Source organism: Furipterus horrens, unplaced genomic scaffold (genome assembly GCF_987537825.1).
Source record: "Furipterus horrens unplaced genomic scaffold, mFurHor1.1.pri manual_scaffold_12, whole genome shotgun sequence".
NCBI lineage: Eukaryota > Metazoa > Chordata > Mammalia > Chiroptera > Furipteridae > Furipterus > Furipterus horrens.
In genome coordinates, this window is record NW_028327182.1 from 50,641,755 (window position 1) to 50,662,607 (window position 20,853).

Below are 20,853 nucleotides of genomic sequence, written 5' to 3' on the forward strand. Positions count from 1 at the left end.
CCAAAAGGAGTGTCATTTCAGTGAGCCTTTTGTGGGACTGGTGAGCTTAGGAAGAACTGTGGTCTCTCAAGTGTGACTTGAGTAAGGCTCAAGAACGAAGTGTAGTAGAGGAAGCCAGGTCTATGTGGGTCTTTATTCTGTATCACTAAGAACTGTTGATGTTTTTAAAAAGGGGAATTTTTATTTATAAGTTGGTGATTGAGTTTCTAGGCTAGCCTCTAAAACCCTGTTTAACCTATAATGTTGTTAGGTTTGGGGACTTGGAAGCAAATTAGTGGGGCATCAACAAGTACTTATGAACCTGGGCTAAACTTAGAAATAAACTGATTTCTTTGCATTTTTCCCTTGTTTTATCCCTCTTTGATCAATCTGCAGCTTTAACCAACCTTTGCTGCCTTCTTGCTGCTCTGTGCCCTGCTGTGCAGCACCTCACATAGACTTGCCCCCATTCACTAAAATTATACTCTCTTTCTGACTCTTGCCCCCCTCTCTCACACATATCACTCCCATATACATAGTATAGCTGACCTTAATGGCATTAAAGAAAGACTTGAGAAAATTAATGCCAAAAGTCAAGTGTCTGCTGGCTCTTTAATCTTCACAGAAGTATATGTGTTTCTAAAAGCAAGTGCATTTTAACCAACATGGCATTGCAAGTGGTATAACAGGGTGAAGTGAAAATATTGGAGGACAATAGAGCCACTTTCAAAGCAGATCAATCCCCCCGGGAGTCTGTACCTAAGGCATTCTGTGTCAGAGTCTCATTATGTTGCAAATACCAAGAAAATCAACTCAAAGTGGCTTACAAGCAGTTAAGTGTAAATCCTCTTAGGAAGAATCCTGAAGGCAGTCAGGCTTCTGGACTGGTTGATACAGAAACTCAAAGAAGTCATCAGGGACGTGGTTTCTCTCAGTCTTCAGTGGCTGCCCTTAGCCATAGGGAACTTAAATTCACATTAGGGGGTGGGCAGCACTTTGGGTTACAAAACCATCCCTGAACCAGTGACTATGCCAGGGCCAAAGCCAACCAGGACCAACCTCTGGAGTGAAGAGGCAGGCCAGCTTCTCCTAATACATAAGCTAGGTAAGGAACAGTTTGACACCCATCCAAAATCAGGATACTGTTGGCAGTGTCAGAGAATGCATACTGGGACAGAGGCCTATTGGATTCTTACAGCTTCTTCCTTTCTGAACTTAGATTCTCAAAAAAGTACTCCTCAGAGTAGCCTTCAGACCTAGTGGACCTGAGTAGCTGGGAGTGGGACCCACAATTTTTTCTTTTTTTTTTTTAAGTTGCAAGTGGTGCTTACGCACAATAAATTTAAGAACTCCAAAAGCTCCAAGTTAACTTACAACTCCCTCAGCAGTAATAAAGGGGACTCATGATAGAGACAAGAGCTATGTGGTTATTTGTCTATAACCAGTTGCTTATGAGTTTTTACTGTTCTCTTCATGCATTAGTCACTAAAACATTTGCAACTGTATATTCATAAATTACAGAAGGATCACATGTGATTTGTGTGACAAATTATATGACAGTATATGTCATAATGAATACTTCTAAATGTAATCAAATACATAATAAATCTTAAGGAAAGGTTTAATTAAGTGTACTCAGTCTGAAAGTAATGTATTGTTGAAATCACTGTCTTATAATTACTGCTATAAGTAATGTATATTGTGTATATTATTCAGTGTAAAATCAGATTGTGGGCATGTAATATACACAGAAAGTAAAAATAATTAAACAGAATTTGTTCTTCTGTAACAACAGCTTCAAAAGTAACTATCTTTGATAGTAAACATGTGCACATGTCCTTAAAAAATAACAGCAGGATTATTTTTGAATTTTAGTATTAAAGTATTTGATAAATTAATCTAGCCAACTTAATAAGTTTTGTGGGTATAAAGCTAGATATAAACACATAAGGTACTGGTTTCATTTTTATTGGTCCCAATTCTACAATTATTATTTCCTTCATGCTGTGATATATTCACAAAGCTAAAATAAAGACAAATATCAATTGTGAAAGTCTGAACTTTCTTTAAAGCTTTTCCTGTAAAATTCTATGGCACTTAACATACTGCTTCAAAGTTCCTGGGCAGCTAAACATGCAGAAACTTCATAAGCTTGAATTTAGTCTGCATTTCTTAATTAAAACACAGTGAAAACAGTGATCTCTTATCTACCATTATCTTAACCGTAAATCTGTGTTAATTGGTATTTGCCACACTCTCCTATAAATGGATAGTTGATTGATAGTCATTTGTTTTGTTTTAATTACATGTAATACTATCTGTGAGCAATAGCTATGGAGCAAAAAATTATTAGAGTTTTTCTTGCCCTTTATTTTTTATTAAGGTCATAAAAATTGTACCTTGTCAATATGAAAAGGGTGGGAAAGGTGGAAATGGTGTTCTTCATTTTATTCTTATTTTTTATTCTAATATCTAACGCAGTTTATCTCAGGCTTGAGGTTTATTTTGAATAGCTTCACTTAGGTATAGAAACCTTTTTAAATTAGCTTTAGCAAGTTCATCTGTTCTCTTCAGTGTTGTATCTACAGTTGCCTATAAGATATCTCCCTGTTTAGATATCCTCCCTAACATCTAAAACACAGAATTGGAAATTTCATCTCATCTCTTCCCTCCCAAAGTCTCCTCTTCAACTTCATTGTTACTTCATCAGTATCATAAATACTAACATCATTTTGGTTCCCAAGCATTAAACTCTTGGAAGAACAGGGGGTGAGGGGCAGGCTCTTAACTCTTATTCAAGTAAAAGTCATTTCTAGAAGTGATCCATAAAAACTCTACTAAGACCTCATAACCTTGTGCTTTTATAGAACAGTAGGGCCTGTCCTGCCCACCTCCCTCAATCCCTCTCTCAGCCTTATGACCAGGACTCATTAAACACTTTTTAAGTATCACACACCTAAAGTGGCTCCTGTGGAATTAAACCTAAATTCCCAACTAATGTATTACCATATTCCTCCTCTGTCAAATTTCTTACCTACCACCCTAATGCCATTTATTGAGTTTTTCTGCTATCCATATTAATATGCTTATTTGGAAACAAATGGAAAGCAAAAAAAATTTTAAAGACAAAATAAATATCACCCATTATACTTTTATGAAGTTGACCTCATTGTATATGTGCTGTTTCACACTGCATTCTAATACAACCTTCTGGTTTACTTAAGTTAATCCTTTTACCATTGTCCAGACATGAACCATTTCTACATTCCCACTCCCTGAAACGCTCATCTGCATCTTCAGAACTAATGCATATTCACCATTTTCTTTTAAGATTCATCTTAAGGCTTACCTCCTTACATAAAAGTTCCTTTATATATCTTCTCAACACTCACTGATAATACATTTTAAAGTAAAAATAGTCAATAATTTACTAATTTAGTTCCCTTTTTTTAAGTACCTATTATATGCTGGATTCTGGAGCAAACCAGTATGTAAAAAATTTAGATTCACAATACAGATACAATTGAGGCAGCTAAAATTACTTGAAAGAATGCTAGCCCAGGTTTTGGTTAATCTGACTTATAGCCTACGAACTAGCTGGGAGAACTCAGCTGGAACATTACTGTGAGCCTTGGTTTTACAGAATTAGGGAAGGGACTCATTAACAGAAATGATTGCTTCACATATTGAGTACTTACTATATGCTGGGCACTTAGCATAGTAATAAGTTACTTAATTATCATAATTACCATTCAAGATCGCATGGAGTGCAAAGTGGTAGAACACAGGTTGGACCCAGGGGTGACCAGTTCTAACACATATTTTCGTAATCACTAGCACACTTGAAAATCCATGGAATTCCATTCTTCTTATTTCCTTTTAAGGGATAGGCAGAGAACTTCGGTTTTAAGATCCAACTCTGTGATTCTAAGTGATCTCTCCTGTTTAAAGTTTATTAAATGATTTGCCATAGACAGGTATAGAAATCTCCCTATTCATTCATTGTTTCATTCAACAGATGTATTTGAAATTGTGCAGAAACCAGTTATGCAAAAATATAATGAGGGAGCAAGATTGGCCACTCTTCATCCTTTCTTTTTTTTTTTTTTTTCCTCCCTCCCCCCTCCCCCCTATTGACTACTATTCTAGTCTTTGCCTATTTAGTTCGTTTGTTTGTGTTGCTCTTTAGTTTCCTGTATTGGGTGATACCATATGGTATTTTGCTTTCTTTGCCTGGCTTATTTCACTAAGCATAGTTCTCTCTAGTTCCATCCATGTTGTCGCAAATGGCAGGAGTTCCTTCTTTCTTTCTGCTACATAGTATTCCATTGTGTAGATGTACCACAGTTTTTTGATCCACTCATCTACAGATGGGCACTTAGGCTGTTTCCAGCACTTAGCTATTGTAAACAGGGCTGCTATGAACATAACTCTTCATCCATTCATGGAGTGATTTCACAAAAGTTTGGCTTCTTATATTTGAGGAAACCAGGGAAATGCCTGTGGGCTGATTTTCCTTGTTCTCTAGCTACTTTGGGGGCACATCCTCTTACCTGATCTACAACTCTGTGAGGGTAGATCTTAAATTGTAACTTTTCAATTTCTCCTGCCTTATACAGCAGACAGGTAAGCTCTTTAATGAATAAATATTTTTTAAGTACCATTTAAAAGATAGAAGCAGTGGCACTCACTAGCTTCCATGTGAAAAAGTAATTCTAAAACTAGCCAATTTTAACACAGATTTTCTGCCCAGCCTCCTCACATAATTCTTTTTCTAATATCTTATGAACAGATTTACAAGGGTCCCGACTCCTCATTCCGGTATTCAAGCCTTCAGCTGAACTGTGAATATCGTTTCCGTGTGTGTGCCATCCGACAGTGCCAAGACTCTGTGGGGCATCAGGACCTAGTAGGTCCCTATAGCACAACAGTGTTCTTCATCTCTCAGAGGACTGAACCACCAGCCAGCACCAACAGAGACACTGTGGAAAGCACGAGGACCCAGCGAGCACTTAGTGATGAGCAGTGTGCAGCCGTCATCCTTGTGCTGTTTGCTTTCTTTTCCATTTTGATTGCCTTTATCATTCAGTACTTTGTAATCAAGTGAAAATATAACTATTTTTAATACTGTATTACATTTATTTTGTCATGTACTAAAATCTGTATTACTTTTACAAAAACAGTGCATTTAGCACTGGCATTGAGACTATAGTACATCATTTTGCCATTTTCAGTGCTTATATTGTTAGGTAGAGGCACTTTATTAGAATATAAGCCACAGAAATAGTTTTTGATATTTTGTTTGGTTGGGTTTTTTCTTTTCTTTTTTCCCTTATCTTTCTTTTCTGTTACTTTTGACATGCTTTCTTGTCAAAGTTTCTAAAAGGCAAGAATATATAATTGATATTTTGACCAGTCAGCATGAGTGTAACACTGACAGCCTGATCTGTTTGTTTTAAAGATTATTCCCTAGTAAATGATTCAAAATTTACACTAACATGCTATAGAAAAATGTTAAAGTCTGATGCTGTGAAAGCAATCTAGTGCTATATTTCTACCTCCTCATTTGTCTTAATTATTTGGTAAGTGGGATTATGATGAATAACTGGAAGAGCTCAGCAAACAAAAACTGGATGAAAGAATATGTATGAAAAAAGAGCCTCTTGTTTGAGGAATGTGGAGTTCTTTATTACACTATATATTCATGAATTCACAGATAAATTACTTCAAGAAAGCACAGACAGTTTACTTGACCTAAAATAATTTAATGTTTACTCACAAGGCACATCTTCAGGTTTTGAAAACGTGGAAAAGAACAGAGGGCTTTTAGATAGTTACTTTTTAAAGTAATCATAACTGAATTTCAAACCTATTTAATTTGATTTTGTGAACCTTTGAACTATATGTATGTGTATAAGAACATATACATACATACATGTGTGGCTTCTATATAAACTATACATACCAAGTGTAGAAATACACACACCTATCTGGTATCGGCTAATTTTGAAGAAGTCCTGTAAGTTTCGCTGCTTCTCCCATAACTACTGCCATCACCACCAGAATTCATAATCTAACCTTTTTGTTTGGGATACCAGATTTAAAGACAATTAATTTGCACCAGGATACTTCAAGCTGCTTTCTTTCTTAAAAAACTAATGTTTAATGCAATGTCTATTTGAATACTTCCAAATTGTTGATTGCATGTGGCTAACGTTGCATTAGAGCACTTTGCAATTGCATAATTCACTGTTTTGTGAGCTTGCATTTGTGAGTTCTTCGATGATCAGATTGTATTTTGTCGAGTATCACATTATACATCTTGCATAGATGTCAATGACTGCCAGTAATAATAGTTTGTAATGAAACTTTCTAAAATTCTTCTTTTAGCACATCTGTTATCTGTAAGACACTTTTAATTTATTATTTGAATTTTAGAATAGTGAATCACTAATTTTTAGTTGCTTAGGTTAGCATTTTAGTGATTACTAAGCAATTGTGTCAGTCTTTGATAAAGAACATATGTTTTGTACTTTGATCTCTGAAGAATTTCTCTTATATTAGAATGGGCATGTGTTGTAATTGTTTTGTGTCAAATGATCCATGCTGTAGAAAAAAGAAACATTAACCTTTGTTCAAAAGAGAAGTGGAATAACTTGGCCTTTCTAAGTGGTAAAAATGATCTGTCACTATAATATACTGTATGTTTACATTTTATTTAAATATAATCTCTTATGTATAGGCTGATATCTTCCCAAAAAACAAGTGATTGTGATTGTTTTCTAGAAACTTCTCAAAGGTGCCACATTTGGCAGTACAAATGAGTTTGAGTGTAATAGCCCAGAGATTTCTATAATAGTTGAATGTCTACAGTGGTAAAATGTGCCACTGTGACTGTTACAGTGGCTTATGTTTTTCATAGTAATGCAAATGAACTCCTATTTTTGATAGTAAATGTCATTTAATAGTGTATTTACCATTTGAGCCTCACTGCAAAATTAGTGCAGAAGAGAAAACAACTTTTAATGTAATCTTGATTTTACCTCATACTGTACATTCCAAAAACTCTAAACTTTTTAAAGATTATTAGATACACTACCAAACATATCACCTTGAAGTTGTATAAGGTTGAACTTCATACAAATGAAAAATGTTATCATAAAAATACATAAACTATGTAGAAAAAAGTATCTTTAAAATCCATGGAAAATAAAAGTTGTATCATTCTTTTTTGAGGTATGTTTATTGTATTCATATACATCCATTATTTGCTGCCTCTTCTAGATAATGTTAAGGACTCCACTCTTGCAATGTGCTTACAATTTTCCCAGCAGTGGATTTGAGGACCCATATTCAAGAAGATAAATACCAGTAGATTAAAAAAATTAGAAGTTTTACCCTGGCAACTTGATTTTGTGCAGTTCATTAGATATCTTGCTTTCTTTATATATAGAAAGTATAAGGATGAGTCTTAGGTAAACTTCCCATTGGAAAAAAATCATCTTTCCTGTATCTTCACCTATTTCCTAGTACCTCCTTTCTCCCACCTCCATGGGCCCAGGACCTGTACTGGCACTGCCATCTGCCCCCAGGTCTGCCCTCCACAAGAAAGGTCAACATTCCCTCTCACTTATCCCTTGTTAAAATTTCCATTCCACAGACCTAATCTGGGGTGCATTGCTTTTTAAAATCTAAGTATCTCTGTAATTGCCACAAATACAGGCACCACCATAAAATTTTAAATGTTAGGTTAGGAAAGAGAGATTTTGTGTACAAGGTCTTTACAGACTGTGTCCAGCCATAGACTATGAAAAAGAGACTTTTCATGACAAAAGATACAAGAAACATTGTACGTAGGATAATGACACCTCAGTCCCCTTCAAAGTTATGACCTTGAGGAAATCTGGTTCATTGGTAGCGTTATGAATTAAGTCATTAGCAACTGCAGCATGTTTCTGCTCTGGTAGAAACAGCCATGGAATGAGTTTTGCTACAACGTGTTTCATGCCAAGATCCTGCATGAGAATCTTGGACATAGTAGTTTTCGAAATCTGCAAATCAGCTTCTAGTTCTCACAGTATCAGTTGCTGAACTTAGTTGATTGCAGCCCATACACGTTAAACATTCTCAGATGTTCTTCTTATTGCTGGCCTTCTAGAATGTGGATCACTTTCAACAAATTCTTGGCCATCTTTGAAGCGTTTGTGCCATACTTTTATTTGCACTGCACTCATTACATCTCCCCTAAAAGCCTTCTGAATAATCTTGAGTAGTTTCCACAGAGGAATGTTCAAGCTTAATGCAAAACTTGAGGCAGATTTGTTGCTCTACTCAGTCATTTTGAATGTGACAGCCACATGCTCACTGAAGGGTGTCTACCACCCCCACTGACTAGTACAGTGAGGTTGTCATTGTTCATACACACGCATTCCAGTCCACCCTCCTTGGCTGCCAGGTTATAGCGATGTTGCACAAACCGTTCTCATTATATTACCAATGGCTGGAACATCAGTCCACAGAAGCAACTAAGTATGAATCCAAAGAATATGACATTGATATTTTTACATATCTCATTTTTCCCCAAAGATTAAAAACGGGAAATATACACATCATGTTTTTGAGCATTCCAGGGATTGGTTTCCAGCACAAATACCTTCTCACCATAATGAAACAAATTCTCTCCAGGAGAATCCCATGTATATGGTGGCTCAGTCAGGCAAACAGACAGCAAAAGAAAATGGTTCCCCAAAACCTAAAATCTGTCATCTTGTAACTTAAGCACCTACCATCAACATACTTAGTAATGAGCTTTTAGGAAAAGCTCGTTTTAAAAGAGCTTTTTAAATATTCTATTTTCATATATACTTTTAAGATAATGTATCTGCTCTCACGAATATTTTCTCCTTAATTGTTTTTTTTCAGTCAAATTAGATTTTTTTTCCATTTGACAAAATTCAACACTCATTCATTATTCCATTCCCATTTAGTCCCCTTACACTCCCCTCACCCTTGCAATCACCACACTGTTGTCCGTGTCCATGAGTCCTTTTTCATTTGTTGCTCAATCCCTCCACCCCTTAACCCCCACCTTGGCTGTCATCCTGCTCACTATGAGCTTGTCTCTTGCTTGTTCAGTTTGTTCATTAGATTCCATATGAGTGAAATATGGTATTTGTCTTTCCCTGACTGCCTTACTTCACTTATCATAAAGTTCTCCAAGTCCATACATACCGTCGCAAAGGGTAAATGTTTCTTTTCTACAGCCGAGTATTCCATTGTGTAAATGGCCCATAGTTTTATCCACTCATCTACTGATGGACACTTGGGCTGCTGCCATATCTTGGTCATTGTAAATAACACTGCAATGACCCTAAGAGTGCTTATGTTCTTTTAAATTAGCATTTTGGCTTCCTTTGGATATATTCTCATAAGTGGGGTTGCTGGCAGATCCATTTTTAATTTTTGAGGTATCTCCATACTGCTTTCAACAGTGGCTATGCCAATCTGCATTCCCACCAACAGTGCACAAAGATTCCCTTCTTTTCATATCCTCGCCAACACTTGTTGATTTATTGATGATAGCCATTCTGACAGGTGTGAGATGATAGCTCATTGTGATTTTAATTTGCACTTCTCTGATTAGTGATGGGCATTTTTTTAAAACCAGGTAAAGACACAATAAAGAAAAAATTATGGACTAATATCTGATGAACATAGATGCTAAAATACTCAACAAAATATTAGCAAACAAGATCCAGCAATACATTAAAAAGATCACCATGATGAAGTGGAATTTATCCCAGGGATGCAAGGACAGTATAATATTTGCAAACCAATAACCATGACACATCACATAAACAAAATGAAAGACAAAAAACACATGACCAAATCAACTGATGCAGAAAAAGCATTTGATAAAATCCAGCATCTATTTATAATTATTTTTTAAAAAACAGCAAAATGTGAATAGAGGTAGCATACTTAACATATACAAAAAATCTACTGCCAACATCATACTCAATGGGCAAAAACTAAAAAGTGTTTCCTTTAAGATCAGGAACAAGACAGGGATACCCACTTTCACCACTGATATTCAACATGTACTGTAAGTCCTAGCCACAGCAATCAGACTAGAAGAAATAAAAAACATCCTAATTGAAAGGAGGAAGTAAAACTCATTATTTGCAGATGACATGATAGTGTACATAGAAAACCCTATAGGCTGCACCAAAAAACTACTTGACCTAATAAGTGAATTGGCAAAGTAGCGGGACAGTCAATGTTCAGAAACTTATGGCATTTTTGTACACCAACAATGAATTATCAGAAAGAGAAACTAAGAAAAAAATCCCATTTACTATAGCAACAAAAATAAATAAAAGTACCTACGAATAAATTTAACCAAAGAAGTAAAAGACCTGTACTCAGAAAACTATAGTACACTGAAGAAAGAAATTAAGGAAGATACAAATAAATGGAAGCATATACTGTGTTCATGGATTGGAAGAATTAATATCATTAAAATGTTCATACTACCCAAAGCAATCTATAGATTCAATGCAATTCCTATTAAAATACCAATGGCATATTTCACAGATCTAGAACAACTGTTCCAAAAATTTATATGGAACCAAAAAAAGATCTTGAGTAGCCTCAGCAATCTTGATAAAGAACAAAGTTGGAGGGATTACAATACCTGATATCAAACTATACTACAAACCACTGGTACTGGCATAAGAACAGATGCATAGATCAATGGGACAGAATAGAGAGCCCAGAAATAAATCTGTTTTTATGGTCAACTTCTATTTGACAAAAGGGACATGAACACACAATGGAGTAAATATAGTCTCTCCAATAAATTTTGTTAGGAGAACTGGACTGGTACAAGCAAAAAAAAAATAACACTAGACCACCAACTTATACCATTCACCAGAATACACTCATAATGGATAAAAGACTTAAATATAAGTCATGATATTATAAAAACCCTAGAAGAAAACATAGCAGTACAATATCAAATATCTCACAAAGCAATATTTTTGCCAATATATCTCCCATGCGAGGGAAATAAAGGAAAAAATAAACAAATGGGATTACATAAAATTTAAAAGTTTCTGCATGACTAATGAAACTGTCATCAAAATGAAAGGGGAACTAACTATATAGGAGGACATATTTGCCAACGATACATCAGACAAAGGTTTAATCTCCAAAATATATAAAGAACTCATATGACTCAACACCAGGAAGTCAAACAATCCAGTTTAAAAATGGGCAAAGGGCCTGAATAGACACTTCTCCAAGGAGGACATACAGATGGCCCATAGACAAGTGAAAAAATGCTCAACATCACTAGCCATCAGAGAGATGCAAATTAAAACCACAATGAAGTATCACCTCACACTTGTCAGAACTGGCTATGATTAATAAATCATCAAACTGTAGGTGCTGGTGAGGATGTAGAGAAAAGGGAGCCCTAATGCACTGTTGGTGGGAAGTCAGACTAGTGCAGCCACTGTGGAAAACAGTATAGAATTACCTCAAAAATTTAAAAATGGGTATGCCTTTTGACCCAGTAATTCCACTGCTGGGAATATACACTTAGAATCCTGAAACACCAATTCGAAAGAATTTATGCAACACAATGTTCATAGCAGCACTATTTACAATAGCCAAGATTTGGAAACAGCGTAAATGCCCAACAGTAGATAAGTGGATTAAAAAACTGTGGTACATGTACACAGTGGAATACTACACAGCAGAGAAAAAGGAGTTCCCACCTTTTGCAACAGCATGGATGAAACTGGAGACTATTACGCTAAGTGAAATAACACAGTCAGTGAAAGACAAATATCATATTATCTCACTTATAAGAGGAGTCTAATGAACAAAATTCACTAATGAGCAAAATAGGACTAGAGGCATAGAATCATGGAATAGTCTGACAGCTGTAAGAGGGGAAGGGGGAGATGGGGACTGATTGAGAGAAGGTGAAGGGATTAGCCAAAGAACATATATGAAAGACCCATGGATATGGACAACGGTTTGGGATGAACTATGAAAGTGTGGGGCTTGCTGGGTGGATGAGGGACAAGGGGGAAAAGTTGGGACAACTGTAATAACAAACAATAAAACATTTAAAAAATTTTGTTATTAGCTGCAAAAAATATCTTGATAGGTATATTGCATCAAATGGAGAGTACCTTGAAAGGTGACTCAACTTTAAACATTTAAGAATAAATACACTTTTTTAATAAATTCAGTTTTGGGGGGTCACCCTCATAGATGACAGATTAAAACTTATAGAATGCACTTATTTTGAATAGATTAATACACATAATTTTTGTTATAAAGTAACAGCAACTCTTGGCTGCATTACAACAATCTTTAGAGTTGGGTAGCCACTCCCAGTTGTAACCTTGATTTATTATATAATCAGGCAATCCCTAGGCTTTCCTAAAGACTGTTGATTGGAACAAAATTCAAGCTTGTTCACAAAAGTTTGATGAACTTGTTCATGATTATTGTACTTCAGATTGTTTTCAAAGAAAATTCTGGTTTACCTTTTTTTTTTTAACATCACCCAAGGGCATTTTTTGACTGCTTTTAGAGAGAGAGGAAGGGAGAGAGAGAAACTTAGATGCGAGAGAGCAGCATCAATTGGTTGCCTCCTGTTGGTGCCTGGATGGGGATAGAGCCTGTAACCTAGGTATGCGCTCTGCCTGGGAATGAACCCACAACTTTTGGTTCTGAGTCACACCTGGCCAGGGCTGGTTATCCTTGAGATGTTGATTCCACTTGAATAGCTTTTAACTCTGTTCGTCAACTGACTGAATTGAGACCTTCCTCTTTTAGTTAAAAGGGCCAGGATGGAATGGGGGACCATGTCAACACTAGATATGGTCAACTTGGCAAATAAACTTGCTCACACCCTAGATGAGTCACCTGAAAGAAAACTACTAAAATTCTTAATTTTCAACTCTGATAAATGAAGGCCCCTATACAGAACCAAAACCCTCCTAGTTTCTGTTATTGCAATGAGCCAGATCATTGGAAAAGAGGTTGTCACATATTTGTGTGCTTCAGGTGCCTTCACCCTTCTAACCAGGCCTTTCAATGTCTTCCTAAACCCCAATGATGGGGCTCTGAGGAGCTACAGGGGCTTTTACCATTCCTCCCTCTTAATCTGCTCTCCAGATTGGAAATGAATTTGTGGCCTTATTGAGCCACACTTCTGGTGCTCAACCCCATTGCTATAAAGCAACCTCTGCATTGAAGTACTGACAACAATTCAAATAGTGGATCTCTAATAAACCTCAGCAGTTTCCTATCCCTTTTTGTTTGAGCCCTTTGAGAGATACCCTTTTCATAAAAAAATTTAAAAAAAGGAAAAAAAGGAAAGAAATCGAAAGTAGAAAGCAGATGCAGTCATTCTCCAGATACCTGGTCCTATTCCTTCCTAAAACATGAAGAGCCATTAGAAGGGTTCGGATCTTCCCTATGGGCCTAGTCATACTTGAGCTCCAATGTACCCATGTTGTAGAAAAAGCCTGCTTTGAGTTCATCTCTTGATACCAGTATTCTATCTCAAATGAGAGTATCAAAGAACATTTACTGAGCACCACTGTAATCAGAGTACATTCTCAACTGCTGGGAATTGTAAAGAATTGTAAAAAACAGAAACTTATTCATTCCCTGAGTTAAATATTTATAAAGTTCTCACTTTGTACTAGGTAATGACCCAGGCACTAGGGAAAGAGCATGGAACACAACAGATTAAAGCCTTGCCTTCCAGAGCACATGATGTCGGGAAAAGGTGGGGGGAGGGGGCAGATAACAAACAGCTAAGTAAATTAAATAACAGGTCAGTTGGTAGTAGGCTGTATGGGGAGAACACAACAGAGAAGGGAGGTGTAAATGGAGGATGAGTAGCACAAAATAATCTGGAGGGTATAGTTAGCATGGTGTGGCACAGGCACTAATCTGAGAACCAGTTAGCCTTTCTCAGATCTGCCATGGTAGGTGGGGAAAGGAGTGAGGAAGCCCTCAGCAGAGGCTGGGGCGACCACCAGACCATGCAACAGAATAGAAGAAAAGGAAAGAGATTCAGGGGGTTGCTGCCTTGCAGCCTGTGAGAGCCAAGGGGGAAGGTGTAAGGTGCTCCAGAAAGGATCATTTGTGTCAAAGAAAGGGACCACAAATTCACTAGCCACAGATTTCTGCCTCTGGGATTAGCAGAGCACCTGGTGGCCAGGCAGGAAAGGGATATTAAACTGCATGTAATAAATGCCAGTCCAGGCACCCCCAGAAACCATCATGAAGCTAGATGCCCTTCTCCCTTCTGATCTCACAAGGACCTTTAAGCTACCTGCCCTGCCCTCTCCATACACCTAGACCCCCTTATATAAAAGCTGGAAAGGGAGAAGAGTGTGGGAAAGAATACCCATGTTATTTATCCACTAGAGCTGCACACTACTTGGAGGGACTGTTTAATTCATCTAACTCAGACTACATTTTACCTGAGCTAGGTAATCAATTTTCTCTTGCTACCCAGCAGGTGAAAGCTTAAGATAAGATCATATCAGATCAACTATAGATGAAGAAATTACATTTTCTCTACCTAGAAGAAGAGGAAGGGGGGAAGTGGAAACATTAAATTCAAAAACTCTTTTGAGGAGTTTTACTCAAAACCTGGAAACAAACCAGAGGAGGGAGAAAATATGATGATACAGGAGAGAGAACTGCAGGAGTAATGTCCTTGAGGAAGTGAATGAAGTACTGAAGGGGCAGAGCTGACTTTGGGTTTAAGTACCACCCACCCCATTCTCCTGCCCAAGGGGAGAATGAGAGAAGATGGGTGTTGGGGGTGGTGGTGAGAGTATGCGGAAATTTTCTTCTGATTGCTTCTATTGTTTCTGAGAATCAGAGTGCAAAGTCACCAGCTGTGAGTAAGGATGGAAGAGGAGGTCTTGGTGACTGAGGAGAGAGGAGGATATATAAAAGTGGTCTGGAGGGTGGGAGATTGAATGAAATAGGATAAGTATGAGGATGGCGGGGAGGGGGGCACACTAAGCACGACTCTAGAGACTGTAATTTCAAGTGAAACAACGGCTATTAGGAATGTGCATGGATAGGCAGAGAATTCTGCTTAGCCAGGGTTGTGTTTGTGCTCTGGTCCAGGAGACATGTATGACAATAGAGAAAGCACAGGAGCTGAAAGTGTTTGCCGGCAAGTGGTCAGGGTCTCTCATGGAGTTTAAACTGGATAAATGAAGCATGTGAGGGACAAGGAAAAGGGAGGAGGAGCAACCTATTGGAGGTCCCAGTGTGACTGAATGATTGTAGGAGTTGAGGTATTAAAGAAAGTGAGCTAGAAAGATGGTGGAGGAAGTCAGAAACTGGGATGATTGAAATGGAGATGAAGGAGGGCTCCCAGATTCTTGAATAAGGATTATTTAAGGTTATTGAATAAGGTGTAAGGGCTGTCCATAGGAGCCACTGCCTGAGATGGGGTGGAGGGCAAGATCACTGATAGAAAGGACAGACCAAGGCATTGCCAGACTCTTATTTGGGGGGTGTAAATTTTATCAGGAGGAGTGCTTGAGAGAGAAAGGGGCAGGCAGCAAAGTCCTCAAGGGGTAAGGTTGAATGATGAGGGAGGGCTGGAAACTCTGAGGAAGTTAGATTCAAGACTAAGATTTAGGATGGCTGGAAACGGCAATGATGAGGAAGGTGACAGGTACTCCTCCTCTGAGCCCATGGTTCCTGTGTGTGAGAGAGGAATGCAGGGAAGCATGTCCCCAGGGCAAAACCAAGTTTCAGTTACAGAAAGAAGGGAACTTTGGGAAAAAGAAGTGGAGGATCTAAACCACAGTAGGTTGGGTGGGGAAATGCTAGTGGTGTCCATGCACACAAAGAGATAAAGAACTCCCAGAAAAGTTCCAAAGCAATCTGTGGTTCTTGGGTGAGAACTGCAAAGCTAGATCAACTGTGAGAGCACGGCAGGGCAATTTGGTGAGACATCATAGGACCTGAAGGCTCTGGAATCAGACTGACCAGAGCTCAAATCCCAGTCCTGTGTCTTGCCTATATGATCTCAAGCAAATCCCATTTTGTTCACAAGCTCCTAAGGACATGACTATATGAAAAGCACAGGGCCAAATACAGCCTGAGTACTCAATCAGTGTCAGCTATTGACATTAAAACCACATGAATTGACTAAGGTTGAGTCTTTTCCCCAGAATTTTAGTTCTTTCTGGTGTTGGCAAATACTGTTTTTTAAGTTTATAAAACATTTTGTACTTAGGAAAAACGTAGCACACGTTTAAGTACTTAAGTACCTAAGCCTTGCTCTTTAACACATTGTATTTGGGCATTTAGTGCCGATACATTATGGCGGGGAGGGTGATTTTTTTTGAAATATGCGGGTGAATTTTTGTCATTATGTAAAATCACTATAAATTTAAAACTACTTTGAATCTTTTCATGACACTTTGATTTCCTTAACTTCGAATGTATTCTTTATCATTAGTATGAAAGATAAAGGCACTCTATGATGCAGTTTACGGAAAACGTGATTTTTACGTGTCCCAACTTAGATTTCAGAGTTGTAAGGGATCCTTGAAATTGTTACAGAAACAGGGGAGTCCAAAAATCCCCAGAGTTTGCGGCTGGAGGATAGGGAGAAGGAAGCAGCTTTCAGAATGCCTCCACATGCCTGAGGCTGGTGGCTAGTGTCTTTCTTATGCAAAATGGCTTTAATGCATCCAAGGCCTCAGGTAGATTGGAGGGGTCTTGAACCAGGGGATGGTATGGAAAAAGCAGACAGAGCCTATGTAAGGTTATGTGAATGGTCAGAACTGCTTGCAACACCCACTGCATCAGAGGACGCAGTCAGGGATATATAAGCAGCTGCGGACATTTTAGCTCTCTCTCCCTCTCGTGTGCTCCCTCCATGTGGCTTGGAGGCGTAGGTCCCTCCAGGCTGCTTTAAGAAGTGCTCCCTCCGTGTGGATTGGAGGAGGGGGCCTCCAGGCTGCTTTGAGGAGAGGAGATCCACGCAGTTTGCAGGAAGAAGGCAGTTTACAAGGAGGCTGAGAATCCAGGCGGTCCTGCATTGAGAACTGGAGGGCACCACAGCAAGGAAAGGACCTCCCCAATCAGAACTGAGTGATTGGCAGCTGCTGGTAAAGCTGAACTGTGTTTGGAAAGTAGGGAAATGGTTTCTCTAACTTTTCTAAAACTAGCCTGGTTTGGTAGGGGGGTGGCAAGGATATGTGTTTATGGGTGTTTTAAAGAACATAAGACTTAACAGCAGAAATTCGCAAATAATCTAAATCTATATAACTGTTAAATAAACAATTCTTTTCCTTTTCACTTAACTCTGGTATTGAGAGTTATAATTCTGGCGGCGGGCAGTTGGGCCCCTAACTAAAGAGCCCGTGGGTTTGTTTTCAATTGGAGCAGCCCAGGGGTTCTGTAACAAAATTACTTGGCAGGTTCCCCCAATGCCACCCTAGAATTCATAGACGAGAACTGGGCTTGGCGAGGCTGAGGCTATTATAAAGCTGTAACTAGAACCCAGGAGAACTCTAGATTCTGGTCTAAACAATCCTACTCCTTAGTATTTCAGCAGCCTTCCCTGATCTTCAGGAAGTAGTCACTAACCGACCTCCTTCAGAAGGCAGCGGCTGTGCTCTGCTGAGTGCAATAACCAACCTCACTGGAGTTCTGAAATCGCTCCCTCGACTGGGTGGGGGCTGCTGCGTTGCACCCCCCAACCCTTGTTCCACTTGGAGGAGAGGGAAGCGCCTTGGAAAACTACAGGCCTGGAAGTGGAGTGGGCGGTGGCCAGGGGTGGAGACTGCGCGCCACCCGCTGGGTAGCGCCTCAAAGCCTACCCGACCCTGCAGAGCTGCGTTTGTTTCCGCGGCAGGGCTCGGTCAGTGTTGCCTGGGCTCTTGCAGAAGCCGCAAAGGCTGAACTCTACTGCCGCGCGTGGGCTGCCGAAACAAGCACTTCGCTTGCAGGGCCATGCGCTAGGCTCCCAGCCCACCGCGGCGCGCCCATGGGCAGCTCCTGGAACAGCAGTGACGGGGCGGAGGGCGCGCGGGAGCAGCCATGGGCAGAGCTGCTGCCTTGCGACGAGCGCCGCTGCTCGCCTTTCCCCTTGGGGGCGTTGGTGCCGGTGACCGCCGTGTGCCTGGGTCTGTTCGCCATCGGGGTAAGCGGCAACGTGGTGACAGTGCTGCTGATTGGGCGCTACCGGGACATGCGGACCACCACCAACTTATACCTGGGCAGCATGGCCGTGTCCGACCTGCTCATTTTGCTCGGGCTGCCCTTCGACCTGTACCGCCTCTGGCGCTCGCGGCCCTGGGTGTTCGGGCCGCTGCTCTGCCGCCTCTCGCTCTACTTGGGCGAGGGCTGCACCTATGCCACGTTGCTGCACCTGACGGCGCTCTGCGTCGAGCGCTATCTGGCCATCTGTCGCCCGCTCCGTGCCCGCGTAGTCATCACCCGGCCCCGCGTCCGCTCGCTCATCGCAGCCCTTTGGGCCCTGGCGCTGCTCTCCGCCGGGCCGTTCTTCTTTCTGGTGGGCGTCGAGCAGGACGCCGGCGTCGATGCGCTGCCAGACCTTAACGGCACGGTTCAGCGCACCTCCTCGCCACGCGCCTTGCCACCACTGACGCCGTCGCCCGTCGGGCCCTTGCGACCGCCAACTCTGCCTCCGCCGGCGTGGCGGGAGGTAGCCGAGGCCGCAACGCTCTTCAGCCGTGAGTGCCGGCCGCGTCCCGCGCAGCTGGGCGTGCTGCGCGTTATGCTGTGGATCACCACCGCCTACTTCTTTCTGCCCTTCGTGTGCCTCAGCGTCCTTTATGGGCTTATTGGGCGGGAGCTGTGGAGGAACCGGGGGCCGCTGCGAGGCCCTGCTGCCTCTGGGAGGGAGAAGGGCCACCGGCGGACGGTCCGCGTCCTGAGTAAGTCCTCTGTCCCAAGCACACCAACCAGCTAGTCTCCCAGCCCTCGACTCCTCCTCTACCTACGTCCCCAGAGAGAGTCCCTGACGGTAGGATTCCCAGGTCGCCTAAACAGCCATGATTTTCCAGAGCCACTGGGATCAGTGAGCCAGGCTGATATAGGACAGGTAATTGGAGCATCTTAAGGCAACTGCCTGTCCCCCCGCCGTTTGATGCTGCAGATGTGGATTCTCATAGTATCCTTGAGAAGACAAGGTAGATCACTTAAAGTAAAATTTCTTTAAGTTTTCCTGTAGGTTAAAGTGAACCATGCCTATACCAAAAAATAAAGGACCGTGCAGACCTATTGCAGAGTTTGTCCCCCAACCCCACCCCAAAGGAAAGCAGAGAACATGTCTTTGAAGTGGTTCTGTGGAAGGAAACCTGCCAACTTGTTAGGAGAAACAGATCCTTCTGCTTTATGTCCAGCCTTGATAACATATATGAGCCAAATATGCAGCTTTAAAGCAAATATAGAGGCTGTCTGCAGTCTGGTAGTTTCTGGGCTGGGGATTTGGCTAGGTCAAAGTTTTATTACTTCCTATGGTTTCTTGGGGATCCTTTTTTGTTTTCAGATGCTTTAGTTAATTCTGGTGCCTGTATTTTGTTTTGCAGTTGTGGTGGTTCTGGCATTTATAATTTGTTGGTTGCCTTTCCACGTTGGCAGAATCATTTACATAAATACAGAAGATTCTCAGATGATGTACTTCTCTCAGTACTTTAACATTGTTGCATTGCAGCTTTTCTATCTAAGTGCATCCATTAACCCAATCCTCTACAGCCTCATTTCAAAGAAGTATAGAGCCGCGGCCTGTAAACTACTGAGATGGAGACAGTCCACAGAGAGAGGTTTCATTAGGAGCAGAAACACAGAGGGGACCACAGGAGGAAACACTGCTGGCTGCACTGACACCACCACCAGCTTACCCTCACCTGCCACCAGCATGGCCAAGTAAAATGTCTCCTCCCACAGTTCTGGGACTTCAGAGAAAACAGGTCTGTAAAGCAATAAGGACTGATGCTGTTTGGAGGAGTTAGAAAGAGTGGTTGACATTTTGCAAGTTGGCCAGGAACTTTGTCAATATGATTTTTTTTCAACCAAGGTACAAAAAGTAAGTGAACCAAGCTTTCTAGTTTTCCTTTCATGTACCTCCTCAGAGATATTCATTTTAGCGTCATGAAATCCCACCTCACAAAATGTGCTCTGAGAAAGTTTTACAAATCTTCATTCTCCTAGCCTTTGGAAATATGGTTGCTCATTTTTCATTTAATAAGATACAGAAAGGTGAGATCAAAGGTGTATTTTGTTTTTATGTTTTGGATATAAATGTAATTAATGGTGCATGTACAAGGAACCCAGAATAATGACAGTATTAATCCAAAAAATTATTTAATGATTATAGGCAGTGAAAGGAATTTCAGGCAGAGTCCAATATTCAGAGTCCCATCTCTCTCCTGGCTCATAGCTCACAAAGCTGAGGCACAATACTCTCCTGCAGAACTACTATGCATAAGCAACTGTGTTGCAATCCACTTTTCCCTGAGACTGTCCATGGGGTATTTTCAGTGCCATTGGCCAGAAGGTAGCAACCTGGGCACCAAAGCCTAAAGTCAGGAAACCGTGGCAGCACCTGGCTTCTAGATATTTATAAAGAGCTTTAGTATGCCTTGTTCACCTCAGCTTGGTGGCTGAGTGTTGTCATCATTCCTTTTTAGTAGTGATGAAACCAAGACTTAAATTTCCCTTTAGGAACTGATGGGTCTGAATAACTCCAGTCTTTAAGATTGTTATCCACTCGCACCCCAAAAAGCTGCTTTTACTGAAAAACATGTCAGTGGATGTAGTCAAGGG

General features: G+C 40.4%; 2 protein-coding genes across 3 annotated transcripts in view; both read left to right on the plus strand.

Annotated features, from left to right (window-relative positions):
• Window positions 1-7,209, plus strand: part of FNDC3A (fibronectin type III domain containing 3A) — a 244,613-nt gene extending 237,404 nt beyond the window's left edge. For both annotated transcript variants that reach the window (XM_090258101.1, XM_090258102.1), the window contains exon 26: window positions 4,772-7,209. In XM_090258101.1, coding sequence (XP_090114227.1) covers window positions 4,772-5,086 — 315 coding nt within the window. In that variant the 3' untranslated portion in view covers window positions 5,087-7,209. The remainder of the gene's footprint in view (window positions 1-4,771) is intronic.
• A 10,840-nt stretch (window positions 7,210-18,049) lies between these two features.
• Window positions 18,050-20,005, plus strand: MLNR (motilin receptor). Its single transcript, XM_090258793.1, is given in 2 exon segments — window positions 18,050-18,962; window positions 19,617-20,005. Coding segments are annotated over 2 exon segments (1,302 nt in total).
• The last annotated feature ends 848 nt before the right edge of the window (window positions 20,006-20,853 follow it).